General features: G+C 41.7%; 1 protein-coding gene across 1 annotated transcript in view; it reads right to left on the bottom strand.

Moving 5' to 3' along the window:
* Positions 1-20,580, bottom strand: part of LOC123761864 (uncharacterized) — a 416,218-nt gene that overhangs the window by 364,492 nt on the left and 31,146 nt on the right. Inside the window, 1 exon segment of the mRNA XM_069330791.1 lies at positions 7,231-8,253. Within this exon segment, the coding sequence (XP_069186892.1) occupies positions 7,231-8,027 (797 nt within the window). The 5' untranslated portion in view covers positions 8,028-8,253.

Genomic DNA, 20,580 nt, shown 5'->3' with positions numbered 1-20,580 from the left:
TGGTTTTTTCACCTTGGTGACGTAACCATGCTGAACAGTTTAAATACTATATGCATCTGATGAAAATAAGTCATAAACCATAATTCCGTGTGTTTAGTTTTTCAGTTGTGACACAGTTACTAACAAAGTTTAGCAAAGACATTCCTGGCATACAAAGACACAATCAGAACCCCATACTGAACCATGCTGCTACACCAAGGCTTACTTACAGGGAGGGCTTTCAAGTACACAGATTAAAAAATTTGCCACTATTTGGAAAGCGTGCAATAGCCCAGCATGAGTGCATGGTTTGTAAAAGCACACAAGACCACAGAAACATAAATTGGTGCAAACATGGTGCGAAGTGTGTGCCGTCTCTTTGTGTCATGTCAACTGCTTCAACGACTACCACTGTCTCCAGGATTTCTAAATGTCCAATAATGGTGCAAAAACTTGTACTAATTGAGTGAGTGCATGTATATATTGATGAAAAATCTGAAAACATATTATATATGTTGTAAAAGAAAACATTTGTGCGTGCATAATTGTGACACTAATATGTGAGTGTTTATTGAATGTATGAAAGTTGTATTACAGAGCCCCACTTGGTTCCCGAACTTTAGTTATCCGAAACTTCCAGTTTCCCAATTGGGGTTGGGGAGTCACGCTACACGAACTAAGTTCAGGTAGGAAGTAGTCTGCCAAGCTTCATGCTGGCCGGGGTTGGGGTTACCCTACACGAACCAAGTTCGGGTGAGGAAGTGGTCAGCCAAGCGTTGCGCCGGCCCGTGGTGGTGGGTGGGTGGGAGATGGTTTAGTTTGCCCACTGACCGTGTTGGGCACCGCCTGCTACCCTGTGACATCACAGACTCACGGCCTATTGTTCCCATTGTTTGAATTTGTCACGAGACTGGAGTGTTCATTCCGTGACTTTGTTTTACATATCAACACAATTAAGGAACATCCGTGCACCATGTCAACTCCAAATGCACGCATTGTGTCAGTGAAAGCATCAACAAGTGGGTTACATAAACGAAAGAGGTCAGTGATGACATTTGAGAAGAAAGTTGAAATAATTAAGAAGGTGGAGAGCGGTGACCCGAGAAGTGTCATGTGCGTTGAATATGGCATTAGTAAAAGTACTGTTTTTATCTTCTTAAGGCTAAACCTAATCTTCTTAAGGCTAAACCTATCATTTTTTACTATTTCTCTAGAAATGAAAGTGATAAAGCAATACAAAATAGAAAGGTAGTAAGTAAAGCAAAGGTGGAGAGTGTTGATAACGCAGTGTGGGAGTGGTACAAACAGAGACGTGAGGTGACGAAGAAGCCAGTGGCAGGCTAACTGCTTGTGGAAAAGGCGCGTGAATTTCACCAAGCAATGAAAATTACTCAAAAGTGTGTATACAGTGATGGATGGCTCAGAAGTTTTAAAACCTGTCATGGCATTAGGATCATTAAAGTGCATGGTGAAAGACAATCTGCTGATATTGTTGGTGCTAATGAGTATGTAAGTAAATTTGCGGAGATGGTACAGGAACAAAATTTATCTCCAGAGCAAATTTATAATGCTGATGAGACAGGTTTGTACTGGCGTATGCTTCCCACAGACATGATGGCTCATAGTGGTGAGGACAATCCTTCAGGTGGTTATAAACAGAACAAACAGAGAATTTCTTTGTTGTGCTGTGCAAATGCAGCTGGCACGCACAAATTAAAATTACTTGTGATTGGAATTAGTAAAAACCCCGGGGCTTTAAAGTCAGCCAGGTGCCTCCCTGTGATTTATAAGGACCAGCCAAGTGCGTGGATGTCTCGAGTAATATTTGTCGAGTGATTTAATAAGAACTTTGAACCCAAGGTGAAGGCGCATCTGAAAAGTGTTGGTCTCCCGCAAAACAGCAAAGTTGTGTTGCTGCTAGATAACAGTTCAACGCATCTACGAGGTGATGAGCTTGTAAATGGCAATATTATTGGAATGTTCTTGCCACCCAATACAACTTCAGTGATCCAACCCATGGATCAAGTAATAATTAAGAACCTTAAACACCACTACAAGAGGATGTTTGCCAGACGTCTTAATAATCAGCTTGGAACACTTAAGGACTTTTATAAAGTCTTCACAATAAAGTCAGCTATCTGGACTATTGCTAGTGCATGGGATGAGCTAAAGCAGACAACACTAGAAACAGTTGGAAAAAACTTTGGCCCATGTCGGGGGCCGGTCGGCCGAGTGGACAGTACGCTGGACTTGTGGTCCTGGGTTCGATCCCAGGCGCCGGCGAGAAACAATGGGCAGAGTTTCTTTCACCCCTATGCTCCTGTTACCTAGCTCGAGTTGCTTCCTGGGGGTGGAGGCCTGGTCGAGGACCGGGCTGCGGGGACACTAAAAAGCCCCGAAGTCATCTCAAGATAACCACGTCAAGTCTGTTTCCTGAGGAAGATGACGAGGCAGATTTTGAAGGATTTGCAGTGAAGAAAGTTAGCGAGAGGAAAAAATTAAGAGAGGAACTCCTAGCCTATGTCAAGGGGATTAAGTCCACTGAGCTGAAAGCAGAACTGGTGACTGAAATAATAGATAGATGGATAGATTTTGATGAAGCCCCAAACAATCGAAACATGACTGATGATGAAATTATAGAATTAGTACGTACAGCAAAAAAGCCAGAATAGTGCAATGAAGAAGATGGAGAGGAAGAGGATGAAGAAACGTTAAAGGAAAAATGTAATATGGAAAAAGTTCAGCAAAATTTTGAAGACATTCTGGCATTTATGGACACGAGTTACAGCGAGTTTGAAACTAAGGATATGATGACTCTGTACAATTTGTATATGAAGTTTTTAAAAACAAGAGCCAAGGGAATGAAACAAATGTCAATTAAAGAGTCTTTTGCAATGACTTCCAAGAAAGCTCGCATTGCATCACCTGCACCTGACTCATTGCATGTTGACCCAGTCAACCCAACAACTTCAGTCAACCCAACACCATCAACATCCACCACCACCACCTCTTCCATGTAAATAACTATGCTTCATCAGCATCGATCATCAACATCAGCGGATCAGGACTTCAATTATTGGTGAGTACAAACAAAATACGGTCGCATTTACGCTATGAACCTGTCGATTTTTTTCCAAAGAGTTTTTCATAATTTTTAATATTTTTTTTTCCTCCATTTCTCGTATACGAACTTACATGTTAACCGGCAGGTCTCGTCCCCAAGGGGTTTGGAAACCAAGTGGTGCTCTGTATAATACAACATCAGGTGACATTACTTTGAACAATCGAAATGAAAAAAAAATTGTGGTAAAATACGCCTAAACACTGTAAACAATGCCGCAAAAATAAATTTGTGGCAACTCTGGCTGCTTGAAACGCAGCCAGCTGCTTGAGACGCGCGGCGTCTCTGGGACGCACACTGCTTGAGCGCGCACTTGATTTGACGTCATCGCCCAACTTCTCAGCTCATTTACGACATTGGTAAGTAAAATTTTTGTTTTTCCCAGAGATCAGTGAACACAAATGAACACTTATATACAGACGAAAAAAAAATTGGAATTTTTTCTTGTGCCTAGGCATGTTGCAAACTAAAATCACAAGAGCAGCCCAGGGGTTAAGAACAAGGTCGTAGATTTAAACTAGCTAAATAAGGCTTCCGAAGAAATAAAAAAAAATTCACTTTTGCAAACAGAGTGGTAGATGGTTGGAGCAAGTTAGGTGAGATGGTGGTAGAGGCCAAAACCATCAGTAGTTTCAAAGTGTTATATGACAAAGAGTGCTGGGAAGACGGGACACCATGAGTGTAGCTCTCATCCTACACTTAGGTAATTACCAAGCTGGCATGGTGAGTCCTAACAGTAATATCAGCCGCCACACTGTCAACTGACGACGCTACCTCACTGCCAGGATACCTCTTCTCATCTTTCTTTTAACTGGTTATTACACTATACACTCATTATACATAGGTATTTACATTTCTGTTCACCATAATGGACCACTAGCTGGTATGGCGAGTCCAAACAGTAATAGCGGCCACCATACACCAGCCAGCTGATGACTCTACCTCCCTTACCAACATTCCTCCTTCCAGCATACTACACACATCGTAATTCTCATGACAATGCTGCTATTATCAGAATCCTGGTTAATAAATCTTGTAAATAAATAATTTTCCCAAGTTTATTTTTTAAAGGAACATGAGAAGTCGTTTCAAGATGCTTAGATGGACCAAACAATGGCAGTGTGCTGTGGCTGCCTGTCAAGTGCCATGAACATCTTGAACAACATTGTGTTCACTGGAAAACCGATGTAAACCCTTCGTAGCCATGGAAATTTTAAATCTTATGTGGTGCTTAGCTCGCTTATTCAAAGCCCGCTGTTCTGACTCTTTTGGGTTATCCGGCAGTTTTTTAGAAAAGCTAGTAAAAATTTAGAAAGACAGGATGTGGTTGAATGGCTAGAAAGAGATGTCAATGACCTAGGATATGATGTGATGAGCAAAGAAGATATTCTCTAGCCTGTTACTGGTGAGGTGGATGAAGAGGAGAACGAAGATAACAATAAGGAGCCAACACCACAGACAACAAAGTACAGTTTACTCAAGTCTTCTGTTGACATGCTAATTAATTTTTCATCCTACTGTGCTAATCCAGAAGTTGGAAATATGTATCAGTATCTGAGGCAAACCAAAGAGCTGATCATAAAAGAGAGGCCAATGAACACAGGAAGCAAGCTAAACTTGATTCTTATTTGGTAAGAACAGCAACCAAAGACCCATCAACCAGTGAGGCTTCAGCAGCTGGTAGTCAAAACTTACCTTGTCAAGCTCATGTACTGTACAGTAATTTAAATGTTAATTTTAGTGTTGTGTTAGGTTAGGTTATGTAAATTGTCAAGAATTCTTAACTTCAAGATGTGTAGCATCAATCAAGAAGATAAACTACAACAATATAAGCTGAAGTTTCTGTTTACAATGAATTACAATACTGTGCTTGAATATTTTATAATTACATAAAAGTCTGTGTGTGCCAATTCAAATTATGTTGGTTGTGGTACAAAAAATTGTGAATATGTTAACTTTCGAACTTCCACGGTAAGAATTCTGCTTATCCACATGTCTGGCTTATCCGGCAGGGAGTCCTTCCCATATAATTGGGTTAAGCAAGCTAATACAGTATACAATTAGCGGCAGTCAAGAGTTAAGCTATCTTGCTAAGACTGTTCCATACTAAAAGGTCATATTCAGGTAGTATTTCATTACATTCAATCCTGGGGGTTTTCTCACCTCTATCACAATGGATCCTCAATAATGCAGAGGTTACAGAGTGTGTACTCATCTAGTACACTAGGAGTGTGTTAATGACCTGAAGATAATTTCCAATTTCAAAAATCACCACTGTTGGCTAATGTTATGACCCCAGGCAGCCGAAAAACGACTCTTCCCTTCGAGAATTATTCTATCAAGCCTGACCTGACTAGAAGGTCTAAGAAATATAGAGGTGAAGATACAGATGTAAAATAGTTGGTTGGATTCGATAAACAATTTGAGATTATGGGCAGTAAATAAGAAAATAGATAAATGACTGGTTAGGAGATGTGGATAATTTGCTGGAGGTGTGAGGCTCGCTTAGAGAGGAGCTTAAGTCACTTGAGTACCAGACATCGCGAGGGGAAGCTGCGCTCTGTGTGAGCTCCTGTCAGAGAGGGACCCCTAGTGATATATCTCCAAGAGAAGGGAAGTGTGTAGACGTTCCAGCTGTGGAATCGAGCTGGGAACATTGTGGTCTCAAGTCCTGGACAGCGAGGAGTGTTTATTAAGCCGCCCAGAGACATTATCGTGGGCCGTGGGAGTGACCTGACCAGACTCCGTCAGAGGGAGGAGCGCCCTCGACTAGACAATCTGTGGTTTGTTTTTGGGGAAGAAGTTGCTGAGAACTTCGAAGCCAGCACAGAGGAAGTAGTTGATGAGACTCCAAGGTAGTGGAAGAGTAGGATCTCGAGCTGTGAGGAGAGGCAGTGAAGAGGAGTGTCACGTGCTTCTGTAGAAGTGGTGAAGCACCATAATTGCTCGAGGAAACTTCATGGTGTAGCAGCCAGGAGAGCTGTGGAGGACCCTAGTAGAAGTGGTGAAGCTCCATAGTTGCTCAAGGAAAACTTCATGGTGTAGCAGCCTGGAGGAGCTGCAGAGGATCCTGGTAGTTAAACCCGGAAGAACCTGAAGAGATCAGGGTAGTGAACTTCCAGATATGGAAGGGAAGTTCTAAATGATTACTTGTAGGGAGTTGTTAGAGTGTTTGGTTGTCATTATCGTGCAAGACGCAGTGAAAGGTGAGTGATTGTTTGCCATTCTTGTGCCAAGGAGTGTTTATACTGAAGTATAGAGTTACAGCTGGATTACCTACAAATGTATGTGTTCTAGGACTGATAGGGTGATCGATTGATCATTGTTGTATATCAAGGAACACTTATAATAATATTTATGTTATTGCATTCATATGCTGATTTTCCTTGCACATGTTTACAGATATATGTTCTCTTGCTGATAGTGCAACATTGTGTTATAAGACTTGATCTACTTGAGGAGGTTGGTAGTATTAGGTGGTGAATCCGGAGATAGGATACCACTTGATAAGTAAATGATGGAGTTCTGATGGTGTTAGAGTGCAACCTGACCGAAATAATACAGAGTGTAGGATTCATTATTATTATTATTTGTGTGTATGTATTGTGTATGTGCTTTGTCCAGTAAATGTAATCAAATTTGCTGGTGTTTGCCCTGGTCCTAGTGAGGCTTCCCAGGATGTAGTAAAGAAGGAGAGAGAGAAAGAACCAAGAACCACTGCTGTGGACAGGGTAAGACGGAAAGCTAATAAGTCAAAGGGGATTGAGGAGATCATATCACCTAAGGAGAGAGTGGGGAGTCACAGCGGCTCGAGTGGGTGTGTGCACGTGACAACAAGGCTAAGTATTGGAACCGCATCCCCTAAACGTGTGACGTTGAGCCCCTCTCCAAGAGCCAGAAGCGCCCAGGGTGATCTCCTGGTGAAGTATAAGCACTCTACCGAGTTGTGGGTTCGGTTGTCCGTAAAGAAGGATCAACAACACGACAACACCACCAAACCACAATACAAAACTAATAAGCTAATATTCCTAAGTTATACATTACTATGAACATAAAAAACAATGTTAATAGAAACCCATAATTCCCAGCATTTGAAATTTATTTAATCATAAAATTACTTATTGACATACCTTCTTGCACCCTTTACAATGCTTCCATCCACTGTTGACTCTAGTACAGATGGGGTGTACCTTCCTCTAAAATCAATGGCTTCCATCCAGTCTGAGCCAAATTCAGCATGATCTTCAAGAAACCCAACGACTTGATGCTGAGGCCGTTTAAGCTTTTCAGAAGCCAAAGTATCATCATCTTGCTTTAATGACTTAAAACTGCTCTTTTGTACATATCTGATAACATTTTCTTTTTGTGAGTTGGATATATTCATACTTTTCAGAAAAGAACTCTCTCTATTAGAGTCAGATGAACATGAATTACAGTGAGATTTTAACCTATTGGAGAGTGATTTTTTATAAGCCTGAAAGCCATGAGGTATACTAAGTTTAACAGCTATGTCTGATACACTTTTGGGATTCCGAGGTAATTTTTCAGTGGTTTCATATAGAGTTTGGGTGGTGGCATTTCTCATGTCAGGCCCTAAAAGGGTTAAGTCTTTTAAGGTTACGAAGTTAAAACTTCCAAAAGAGTCGGAATCAGCACAGTGTGCTTGCAGATTGGAACCCTGAATTAGTGAAGCTGAATCACATAAAAAGATCTGAGATGAAGTTGAAGCATTGCCTTCCAAGTTAAAACGAGGAAGATCTATGTTGAAAGGTGTTGGCACTTGCACACAACTATCTGTATTCTCTAAGAAACACCTCTCTTGTGTAACAGGATTCACTATGGGTGGTACAAGCCTCTTTGATTTTGAAGGATAAACTCTACTTGCTCTATTTAGCTTTCTATCTCTCTCTGTATCATCTTCCATCATGACTAAAATGAATGCAATATATATTACCCAAATGCATTACCAGTACTCATTCTACAATAAGTACTTTATTACAAAAAGTTCACTCTTTCTTTTATGCATCACCACCTCCCTCTGCAAATCACATTATTTTTCAAAGTAGAAATGCAGAAATGTTTAATAATTCACAAAAGTCAAAGTTGACAAAGATCTCTCACTGGTAATTTCCTTTGCTGGGCCATTTATGAAACTGAAAAGAAAAACTTTATTAATGTCAGAGTGCAGTACAGTACAGTTCAATACATTTTATATGCTATAAAACTTTAAATAATATTTTTTCCTATATACAATACTGTAATAATAAACTGCAAAAACATAGCACCAAGTATAACGAAACTCCCCTTTCTAGGTCAACCCTTCGTACATCACTTTAGCTTACATTACCCTAAGTTACAAGATGAGAGCTACGCTCATGGTGTCCTGTCTTCCCAACACTCTTTCTCATATAACATTTTGAAACTACTAACAGTTTTGGCCTCCACCACCACCTCACCTAACTTGTTCCCAACCATCTACCACTCTGTTTGTTTAAGTAAATTTTCTTATACTTCTTCACCAGCTTTGTTTAGTAACTAAGCTTAGTAGTTTAAAACTACGACCTCCTCTTCTTTAACCCTTCAATTGCGCATCGCATCATATGATGCTTTGACCGACTTGCAGTAAATTGCGCATCGCATCATGTGATGCTTTGGAGTACTACGCAAGATTTAAATGGCCCGCGGATACACGGGGTTCACCACACCTTCATCAGGGCTCTTGTAAACAGACGCCATTTAAAAAAAAAATCGTGGGCCAAACTCCCGGGTGTTAGGGGCCTCAGTATTGAGTCAGCTACCAAGCCTGACGCACGCAGCACGAGCTCACAGTACTGCTGTTCAGCTTGTGACCACAGCATCACCTAAAAATGCCATAATATACTTGTTCATGCTATTATGTAGCGATGATATTATTACAGAAGATCCCTGACTGTGATAAAACTGACCAGGGTTCTGATAATAGCAGGATTGTGGTGATATTTGGCGCTGTGTGCCATGGACGGAAGAGTAATGCTGTGGGAGGGAGGATGGTGGTGTTGTCTTTTGAGTGTGTGTGGCCACCTTTTATTGACTGCACTCACCATACCAGCTTAGTGGTTCGCTATGGTGAACACAAATGTAGATACTTATATATAACGTGTGTATAGTGTGAGATAACAGCAAGAGTAGGAGGTTGGGAGCCGCCATTTTGGTGAGGGTGGAGCATCGTCTGCAGGACTTATCATGTTGTTTACTGATGACCACGATGGTCTTTGGGCACCATACCAGTTTACTTGTACAAGTATGGTGAATAAAACAGGTAGATATTTATATATAATGTGTGTATATAGCATAATAACACCACAAACAGTATTGTTGTAGGAGAAATATTAGTGTGTCTGGCCTTGAGGGCGGCTGCCACCAACTGACTGTGTGAGTAGCTACGTCTTATGGCCTTTACTCACCATACAAGCTTAGATGTACAGTTATGGTGAACAAAACATGTAAATACGTATATATAACGTCTGTGTATAGTGAATAAATACAGAAAGAGTATTGTGGGAGGTAAATGAGAGTGAGTGAGGTGGTGTTGAGGGAGGGAGTGGCAGTGAGTGGCTCGCTGGTGTTTGGCGGTCACTCCTCGTTGCTTTTTGACTCACAAGACCAACTTAGTAGTTTGTTATGGTGAACAAAACATGCAGATACTTATATATAACCTGTGTATATAGTGTAATAACCGACAAAGTATTTTTTCACTGTTTGATGAACATAATTGAATCAACAATATGCACACCATATTTTTGAGTACAGTGATGATTCACTCATTTTATTATAAAAATATATCACACTACACACTATTGAATAATATTACAGCAAAAAAACTACGAAAAATCAGAGACATTGAAATAATTAAGTAATTATCTCTTTGTGGAAACTCTGGCCTGACAGCTGGCGATCAACAGACTGCCTGGGACGCACGCTCAGTCAGCGCCTGATTTTTGCCACACTTCCCCGCCCTATAGTGGGCAATATATGCCACTTACGATTTTTTTATTATTTTTCCCGTGATCAGAGAACACAAATTACCAGGTTAGGAAGAAATTTTTTTTTTTTTTTTTTTTTTTTTTGTATGTGCCTGTGGGTGTCAAATGGTATATAGCTATGTGCCATCAGCTGGTGGCGGCCGCCCTCGAGGCCAGACGCACTAATATTTCTCCTACAACAATACTGTGTGGTGTTATTACGCTATATACACACATTATATATAAATATCTACCTGTTTTATTCACCATACTTGTACAAGTAAACTGGTATGGTGCCCAAAGACCATCGTGGTCATCAGTAAACAACATGATAAGTCCTGCAGACGACGCTCTACCCTCACCAAAATGGCGGCTCCCAACCTTCTACTCTCGCTGTTATCTCACACTATACACACGTTATATATAAGTATCTACATTTGTGTTCACCATAGCGAACCACTAAGCTGGTATGGTGAGTGCAGTCAATAAAAGGTGGCCACACACACTCAAAAGACAACGCTACCATCCTCCCTCCCACAGCATTACTCCTCCCTCCATGGCGCACAGCACCAAATATCACCACAATCCTGCTATTATCAGAACCCTGGTCAGTTTTATTACAGTCAGGGGTCTTCTGTAATAATATCATCGCTACATTATAGCATGAACAAGTATATTATAGCATTTTTAGGCGATGCTGTGGTCACAAGCTGAACAGCAGTGCTGTGAGCTCATGCTGCGTGCGTCAGGCTTGGTAGCTGACTCAATACTGAGGCCCCTAACACCCGGGAGTTCGGCCCACGATTTTTTTTTTAAATAATGTCTGTTTACAAGAGCCCTGATGAAGGTGTGGTGAACCCCGTGTATCCGCGGGCCGTTTAAATCTTGCGTAGTACTCCAAAGCATCACATGATGCGATGCGCAATTTACTGCAAGTCGGTCAAAGCATCATATGATGCGATGCACAATTGAAGGGTTAAATGAATAATTGATCACAAGTTTATTTTGAAAAGGAACCTAAGAAGTCGTTTGAAGATTCCTAGATGGACGAAATAATGCTGTGGTGCTGTGGCTAGCGCTGTGAACATCGTGAACAGCATTGAATCACTGATATTTGAACATTGTACCCAGTCATTATCACACTCAGGCTCTTCTATAATACTATCATGGCTAAATAATACAGGTTATATATATATTTTGATATTATTAGGCGATGCTGTGGTCACACGCTGAATAGCAGAGCTTTGCGCTCATGCTGCGAGCACCAGCCTTGGTTGCTCACTCACTACTGAGGCTCTCATACCCGGCAATGTGGACCATGATTTTTTTAAAGATGGCGTCTGTTTACAAGAGCCCTGAGGAAGCTGGTGTGAACACCATGTAGCCGCGGGAGTTTTGAATGGAACGTGAAAAATAAAAACACCCAGAGGCACGTTGCACACCCGAAGCCTGGGCCTGCAGGCGCATTGCACAGTTAAAGGGTTAAGTTCCAAGTCTCAGGAATTCTTCCCTACCAATTATATCGATTCTCATTACTATTTTGTACGTAGTGATCATATCACCTATTTTTCTTCTAGTTTTGGCATATATAATGTCTAACCTCTCCTTGTAGCTCTTGTCTTTCAGTTCTTGGAGCCATTTAGTTGCATATCTTTGCACCTTTTCCAGTTTGTTGATGTGCTGCTTAAGATATGGGCATCATACAACCGGTGCATATTCCAGCTTTGGTCTCAATAAGGTCATGAACAATTTCTTTAGTATTTCACCATCCCTGTACAGTATTTAAAACCAATTCTGAACTTGGAAAGCATAGCATAGGCTCCTCACACAGTGTTCTTTATGTGGTCCTCAGGTGACAGTTTTCAATCTAGAACCACCCCTAGATCTCTTTCTTCATCTGAATTATTTAAGGCTTATTCACATAATTGTAGGTTGTGTGCGGTCTACAGTGGATCCGTGGGTTATGAATGCCCCTGTTTGACACCTGCTTGATGGCATTCTGGAAGTTCTTCTACTCCCCAAGCTCGGCCCGAGGCCAGGCTTGACTCATGAGAGCTTGGTCCACGAGGCTGCTGCTTGGAGCGGCCCATAGGCCTACATATCCACTACAGTCCGGTTGGTTCGGCACCTCTTTGAGAAAATTATCTAGTTTTCTCTTGAATTGTCCACGGTTGTTCCAGCAATATTTCTTATACTCGCTGGGAGGGTGTTGAACAACTGTGGATCCCTGATGTTTATAGTGTTCTCTGATTGTGCCTATGGGACCCCCTGCTCTTCACTGGTTCTATTCTGCACGAATAGGAATTCATTTATTTACGAATTTTTACGAATTTACTATTTACAAATTTTTGGGGTTACGAGCTCAATTTCCTCATAAAATCTGATTCGGTTTACAAGCTTGCCGTGAGTTGCGAGTTTGTTGATACACATATGGGTTGACCGAGTGCATGGTTCCTGGTGGAACAGGTGACGTGCTTCAGTTTACCCTTGGCCACCCATGTATAAACGATCGTGCATGAATTGGTAGTGAAAAATTTCATTGTTTTTTAGCATTTTTTGTTTCTAAACATAAAAGTAATTATTATATACCATGCCATGGGTCCTAAGAAAATCAGTGGTAAGGTTCAATCTAAGAAAACACATGTGAGGATAACCATAGGGTAAAACAAGTATCTATGGAAAGGTTCTTAGTGAGACAAACAAGCAGTGAGCCACAACCAGGTCGTAGTGGTATGCAGACAAAACGTAGGAAAGAGAGTACCCCAGAGAAGTCATCACTGCCTGATGTTATAATGGAAGGGGACTACCCTTCCAAACACTAACACCTCCCCCCCCACCCCCCGCCTCACCGTCTTCCATACGCAAACAAGAGTCATCAGTAAAGGTAAGCTATAATTTGTACGTACAGTATGTTAAATGAAGGAAATTCGTTTTGAATGACGAGCATTTCACATGACGAGCACGGCGCCGAAACGGATTAAATTCGTTATTCGAGGTATCACTGTACTATTTATTGTCCAACTTTTGTATGAATCAAAAGATGTGTTGATGTATAAAATGAGAGTGGAATGGACACTGATCATTCAGAACTCACACAGATACAAACAAATTTTGTTGCCTCTGGATTTTCATCTAAACCAATCTGTGGCCAAGTTCCCTTTGTTGTTAACTTTGTGTAGTTAACTCCATTGGGATTAACTGTACAAAGATTGTGGGGTATAGGCTTAAGTAAGTTGTTGATGGGGCAAACCCAGAAATAAAGCATTGATTGGAATGAAACGCCCCTATCTGGTTTGCACCTCAGTAGCTCCTTTCTTCTGGCTTGGATTTCCAGTTACCATTTTATGAGGTGAGTTTTGGCTTGAGTGAGAGGTAATGCTTCTCTTAACCATCGAGTACCTCGGGGTACCATCTGTTGAGAGTTGGGATATTGGAATAATTGGAATTAGATAACCGACACAGTTGTTTAGTGATTAGCAGTTTACAATAAATATTTGTATGGAAGATGAGGAACAAGTTGGGTGTTTTAAATTTTCCTCTATTAAAGATGTTCATCTTGATAGTGAGTCGATCTATTATTCTTACAAGATCTACAGGCAAGAAGAAAAGGAAAGTGAAATTTTTTTTTGCACACTAAGATCATTTCTGGGAACCTGGCAAGGTCAGTGTCCTACTCCTAAACGACCTACCAGAAGGATTACAGAATTATATTTTGTAATAATATGAACATGTTCATATAATTCTGTAATCAGAATTATATTCTGTAATTATTGTTACAGAATTATATTCTGTAATTATTATTACAGAATTATATTCTGTAATTATATGAACATGTGCATATGATTCTGTAATCCTTCCAGTAGGTCATTTAAGAGTAGGACACTGAACCTGCCAGGTTCCCAGTACAGTACAACCTCGATTCAACGTACCCCGATTCAACGAATCTCCGGCTAGTTCGCACACTTTTCAGGCCGAATTTACTCACCCGGTTCGATGAACAATGGTTCGCCGAAGCGGGGGATGTTTGGATTTGCTTATGATGTCCAGACAGAATTCACATACTGGTGGAAAACTTCCCCATTCTATCACAGATTCTATCACAGACTCAGCATTCCACTTCACCTGATCTTTCAGGCATCCCTGTGTACAGGAATCGTAGCAGACGTGTGGAAACAGGCTAACATAGTTCCAATCTACAAAAGTGGCAGCAGGGAAGACCCCCTCAATCATAGACCTGTATCATTGACAAGTGTAATAGTGAAAGTATTGGAAAAACTAATCAAAACTAAATGGGTAGAACACCTAAAGAGAAATGATATAATATCAGACAGACAGTATGGTTTTCGATCTGGAAGATCCTGTGTATCGAATTTACTCAGTTTCTATGATCGAGCCACAGAGATATTACAGGAAAGAGATGGTTGGGTTGACTGCATCTATCTGGACCTAAAAAAGGCTTTCGACAGAGTTCCACATAAGAGGTTGTTCTGGAAACTGGAAAATATTGGAGGGGTGACAGGTAAGCTTCTATCATGGATGAAAAATTTTCTGACTGATAGAAAAATGAGGGCAGTAATCAGAGGCAATGTATCGGAATGGAGAAATGTCACAAGTGGAGTACCACAGGGTTCAGTTCTTGCACCAGTGATGTTCATTGTGTACATAAATGATCTACCAGTTGGTATACAGAATTATATGAACATGTTTGCTGATGATGCTAAGATAATAGGAAGGATAAGAAATTTAGATGATTGTCATGCCCTTCAAGAAGATCTGGACAAAATAAGTAGATGGAGCACCACTTGGCAAATGGAATTTAATGTTAATAAATGTCATGTTATGGAATGTGGAATAGGAGAACATAGACCCCACACAACCTATATATTATGTGAGAAATCTTTAAAGAATTCTGATAAAGAAAGAGATCTAGGGGTGGTTCTAGATAGAAAACTATTACCTGAGGACCACATAAAGAATATTGTGCAAGGAGCCTATGCTATGCTTTCTAACTTCAGAATTGCATTTAAATACATGGATGGCAATATACTAAAGAAATTGTTCATGACTTTTGTTAGGCCAAAGCTAGAATATGCAGCTGTTGTGTGGTGCCCATATCTTAAGAAGCACATCAACAAACTGGAAAAGGTGCAAAGACATGCTACTAAGTGGCTCCCAGAACTGAAGGGTAAGAGCTACGAGGAGAGGTTAGAAGCATTAACCCTTAAAGTGCGCATCACGTCATATGACGTGCTGGACGTTGTACCAGTAAACTGCGCATCACGTCATACGATGTGTTGGAGTACTACGCAAGATTTAAACAGCCCGCGGATACACGGGGTTCACCACACCTTCATCAGGGCTCTTGTAAACAGACGCCATTTTAAAAAAAAATCGTGGGCCAAACTCCCGGGTGTTATTGGCCTCAGTATTGAGTGAGCAACCAAGCCTGACGCACGCAGCATGAGCTAACAGCACTGCTGTTCAGCTTGTGACCACAGCATTGCCTAAAAATGCCAAATTATACTTGTTCATGCTATTATGTAGCGATGATATTATTACAGAAGACCCCTGACTGTGATAAAACTGACCAGGGTTCTGATAATAGCAGGATTGTGGTGATATTTAGCGCTGTGCGCCATGGAAGGAGGTGTAATGCTGTAGGAGGGAGGGTGGTGGCGATGTCTTTTGACTGTGTGTGGCCACCTGTTATTGACTGCACTCAGCATACTAGCTTAGTGGTTCACTATGGTGAACACAAATGTAGATACTTATATATAACGTGTGTATAGAGGGTATAAACAGCAAGAGAAGGTTTGGAGCCGCCATTTTGGTGAGAGCGGTGGCGTCGTCTGCACGACGCCACCGTGCAGACGACGGTGTTGTTTACTGGTTACTACGATGGTCTTTGGGCACCATACCAGTTTATTTGTACAAGTATGATGAATAAAACAGGTAGATATTTATATATAATGTGTGTATATAGCGTAATAACACCACACAGTATTGTTGGAGGAGAAATATTAGTGCGTCTGGCCTTGAGGGCGGCCGCCGATCAGCTGACTGTGTGAGTAGCCACATCTCTGTGCCTTTACTCACCATACAAGCTTAGATGTACAGTTATGGTGAACAAAACATGTAGATACTTATATATAACGTCTGTATATAGTGAATTATAGCAAAAACATTATTGTGGGAGGAGAATGAGGGTGAGTCAGATGACTGGAGGTAGGGCGGGAGTGGCTGGCTGGTACACGGCGGTCACTCCTCATTACTTTTTGACTCATAATAGCTACTTAGTGGTTCGTTATAGTGAACAAAACATGCAAATACTTATATATACCCTGTGCTTATAGTGTAATAACCGACAAAGTATTTGTTCACTGATTGATGAACGTAATTGAATCAACAATATGCACACCATATTTTTGAGTACAGCAATGATTCACTCATTTTTTATATAAATATATCAAACTACACACTATTGAATAATATTACAGCAAAAAAAGTATGAAAAATCAATCAGAGACATTGAAATAATTCGGTAATTATCTCTTTGTGGCAACTCTGGCCTGACAGCTTGCGAGCAACAGACCGCCTGGGACGCACGCTGAGTCAGCGCCTATAATTTGCCAGACTTCCCCGCCCTATAGCGGGCAATATATGCCACTTACGATTTTTTTATTATTTTTCCCGTGATCAGTGAACACAAATTAACAGGTTAGAAAAAAAATATATATATTTTTTTTTCAAAATGACATGCGCCTGTGGGGATGGCAGGATATTAGACCCCGAGCATGTTAAGGGTTAAACATGCCAAAACTAGAAGACAGAAGAAAAAGAGGTGATATGATCACTACATACAAAATAGTAACAGGAATTGAAAAAATCGACAGGGAAGATTTCCTGAGACCTGGCACTTCAAGAACAAGAGGTCATAGATTTAAACACAGATGCCGAAGAAATATAAGAAAATTAACCTTCGCAAATAGAGTGGTAGACGGTTGGAACAAGTTAAGTGAGAAGGTGGTGGAGGCCAAGACCGTCAGTAGTTTCAAAGCGTTATATGACAAAGAGTGCTGGGAAGACGGGACACCACGAGCGTAGCCCTCATCCTGTAACTACACTTAGGTAATTACAGATTACAATTAATAATTCTCTCATATGACAAGTTGGATCACACAAGTGGACCACACAAGTGGACCACACATGTGGACCACAAGTGGTCCACAAGCTTACGATTTTGGGACAGAGTTCACAGAGTGGTGGAAAACTTTCTCATTCTATCACAGATTACAATTAATAATTCCTTCATAAGAAGTTGGATCACACAAGTGAACCATATGAACCAAACACCAGCCAGTGATCCACACAAGTGAACAACTGAGTTTCCATGATTTTCGTTCACTGATTTGGGGCACACGTATCTTTGTACATTAATTTAAAGGATGAAGCGTGATTACCTAGCTACATGTGATAAAATCTCCTTAGACATTTTCTGTGATGAACCAAGATGAGTGAGGGTGGACAGATAAGAGAATACTGTACTGTAAACCTCACTTTACAGTGAGGTTTCACTCACTTTCGTCTGTGTGTCGTCATAGTTCAGTGACCCATGACTTTTGAAAGATTCATATTAATAAATAATTTCTAAAACCAGTGTTTTAATAGCTTTTTATTATCCTAATTAAACTAAACTAAATAAAACCGAAAATATACTGTAATATGATAGACATCTACTCTTTGAGAAATGACTGTATGTTATTGGAACAACTCTAGCGTGAGTGAGTGGACAGGTCTAATCCCTGTACACACACCATGCTTGTTTCATCCCTCCCTCCCTCCCTCTCTCTCTCCCTCCCTCCATACCTCCCTCCATCTCTCCCTCCCTCCCTCTCTCCATCCCTCCCTCCCTCCCTCTCTCTCTCTCTCTCTCTCTCTCTCCCTCCCTCCCTCCCTCTCTCTCTCCATCCCTCCCTCCCTCCCTCCCTCCCTCCCTCCCTCTCTCTCTCCATCCCTCCCTCCCTCCCTCCCTCTCTCTCTCCATCCCTCCCTCCCTCCCTCCCTCTCTCTCTCTCTCTCTCCCTACATCCCTCCCTCCCTCTCTTCATCCCTCCCTCCCTCTCTCCATCCCTTCCTCCCTCCCTCCCACTCTCCATCCCTCCCTCCCTCCCACTCTCCATCCCTCCCTTCCTCCCTCTCTCTAGCCCTCCCTCCCTCCCTCTCTCCAGCCCTCCCTCCCTCCCTCTCCATCCCCCCCTCTCTCTATCTCTCCCTCTCTCTCTCTATCCCTCCCTATCTCTCTCCATCCCTCCCTCTCTCCATCCATCCATCCCTCCCTCCCTCTCTCCATCTATCCCTCCCTCCCTCTCTCCATCCATCCCCCTATCTCCCTCCATCCATCCAGAATTGAAGAAACAAATCAAGTTAAAAAAAAGTTAATTGGGTCAGAATTAGGGTTATCACCGAGTCGGTCCCTTCACCACCACCGACACACCTGCCCCCCCAACCCCTACAGCCCATACACACACATGCCCTCAAATCATCCATCCTTCCATCCCTCCCTCCATCCTTCCATCAATCTATCTCCACCCTCTCCTTCCCTGACTCCCTCCCAGCCTCTGCCTGCCTCCCTGGCTCCCTCCCAGCCTCTGCCTGCCTCCCTCCCTCCTAAGCTCTGCCTGCCTCCCTCTGCGCCTGCCTCCCTTCCTGCCTCTCCCTCCCAAGCTCTGCCTGCCTGCCTCCCTGCCTGCCTTCCTCCCTGCCTCCCTGCCTGCCTCCCTCCCTGCCTGCCTGCCTCCCTGCCTGCCTGCCTGCCTCCCTCCCTGCCTGCCTGCCTGCCTGCCTCCCTCCCTGCCTGCCTGCCTGCCTGCCTCCTTGCCTGCCTCCTTCCCTGCCTGCCTGCCTGCCTGCCTGCCTCCTTCCCTGCCTGCCCATCCACCCACCAGTCAGCCATCACTGACACAATGAGTGCATTTGGAGCCGACATGGTGCACGGATGTTCCATGATTGTGCCGATATGTCCAACAAAGTCGCGGAATGCCTCTTGACAAATCAAAATATAGTGTTAAAATTAAAGTTGCAGTAATTTTAGTGTACAATAGTTTTCATAAACTTTATTGTAGTACTCAACATACAACAGAACTACTCAACACAGTGTTAACGGCATAATACACTACAGTATGTATTTACTGTACAGCATTCACAACTCCATGAGACTTCAAGATAGACTTAACTCCAACAATAAGGTAAATAACAAATGTAACAGTATTTGTTAGTAAAGTAATAATATATAGGTACAGTATATAATGCATTTTTATTGTCTACAAGAAAAATAAAGACACTGATGCAAACGCCTCTTGAAGGTCACCTCTTGCAACGAATCCAACGCTCCAACGAACTGGGGTCGGTCCCATATAGTACGTTGAATCGAGGTTGTACTGTAATAATCTTAGTGTGCAAAAAAAAATTTCCCTTTCCTTTTCCTCTTGCCTGCAGATCTTGTAAGAATCAGGGATTGACTCACTATCAAGATGAACATATTGAATAGTTTCTTTCCTTTGATACAGTACTAAGGAAGATGAGAAACTTAGACAATTGTCAGGTCCTTCAAGAATACCTGGACAAAAAAGGTGAATGGAGCACCATTTGGCAAATGGAACTTAATGTGAATAAATGCCATGTTATGGAATATAGAATAGGAAAATATACAGTGGCACTTCCATTTACGAATTTAATCTGTTCCCAGAGACGTCTCGTAACCCGAAACAAATTTTCCCATAAGAAATAATGTAAATTGAATTAATCCGTTACACACTCCCAAAAATATTAACTTCAAAATACATTTCATACATAATACACAAATATTTTTACTATAGTACAGTGGTACCTCGGAATACGAGTGTCCCTGTATACGAGTTTTTCGGAATACGAGCCAGATTTCCTCGGAAAATGTGCCTCGGAACGCGAGTTTGTTGATAAGCGTTCAGGCCGACCTAGCACATGGTGGTACGGCGATCGTCGCCCCTCTGCCCCTCCGCCCCTCAGTTTACCAGTGCCTCGCGCCAAGTGACTATCCCACGTCAATTCTTCACTCGGATTTTCAGTGTTTTGTTTAATTTTTGGTCATTTGGCCATAAAAGTTCTTATTATATATCTCACCATGGGTCCCAAGAAAGCCAGTGGTAAGGATCAAGGCAAGAAAGCCCATGTGAGGATGACAATAGAGGAGAAACAAGAGATCATTCGGAAGCATGAAAATGGTACACATTTTACTGAACTTTGTAGGCAGTACAACAAAGCCACATCAACAATAGGCACTATACTTAAGAAGAAAAATGAGATTATGAGTTCTAAAGTGGCAAAAGAACAATGACGAAACAAAGACCACAAATACTTGAAGAAGTGGAAAAGTTGTTATTAATTTGGATACTGTGACGGAGTTCCCCCCCCTTGTAATTCTCCCACGCCTGCAGTAAGAGT

Source organism: Procambarus clarkii, chromosome 24 (assembly GCF_040958095.1).
Source record: "Procambarus clarkii isolate CNS0578487 chromosome 24, FALCON_Pclarkii_2.0, whole genome shotgun sequence".
Taxonomy (NCBI): Eukaryota; Metazoa; Arthropoda; class Malacostraca; order Decapoda; family Cambaridae; genus Procambarus; species Procambarus clarkii.
This window is presented reverse-complemented; position numbering and strand designations above follow the sequence as displayed.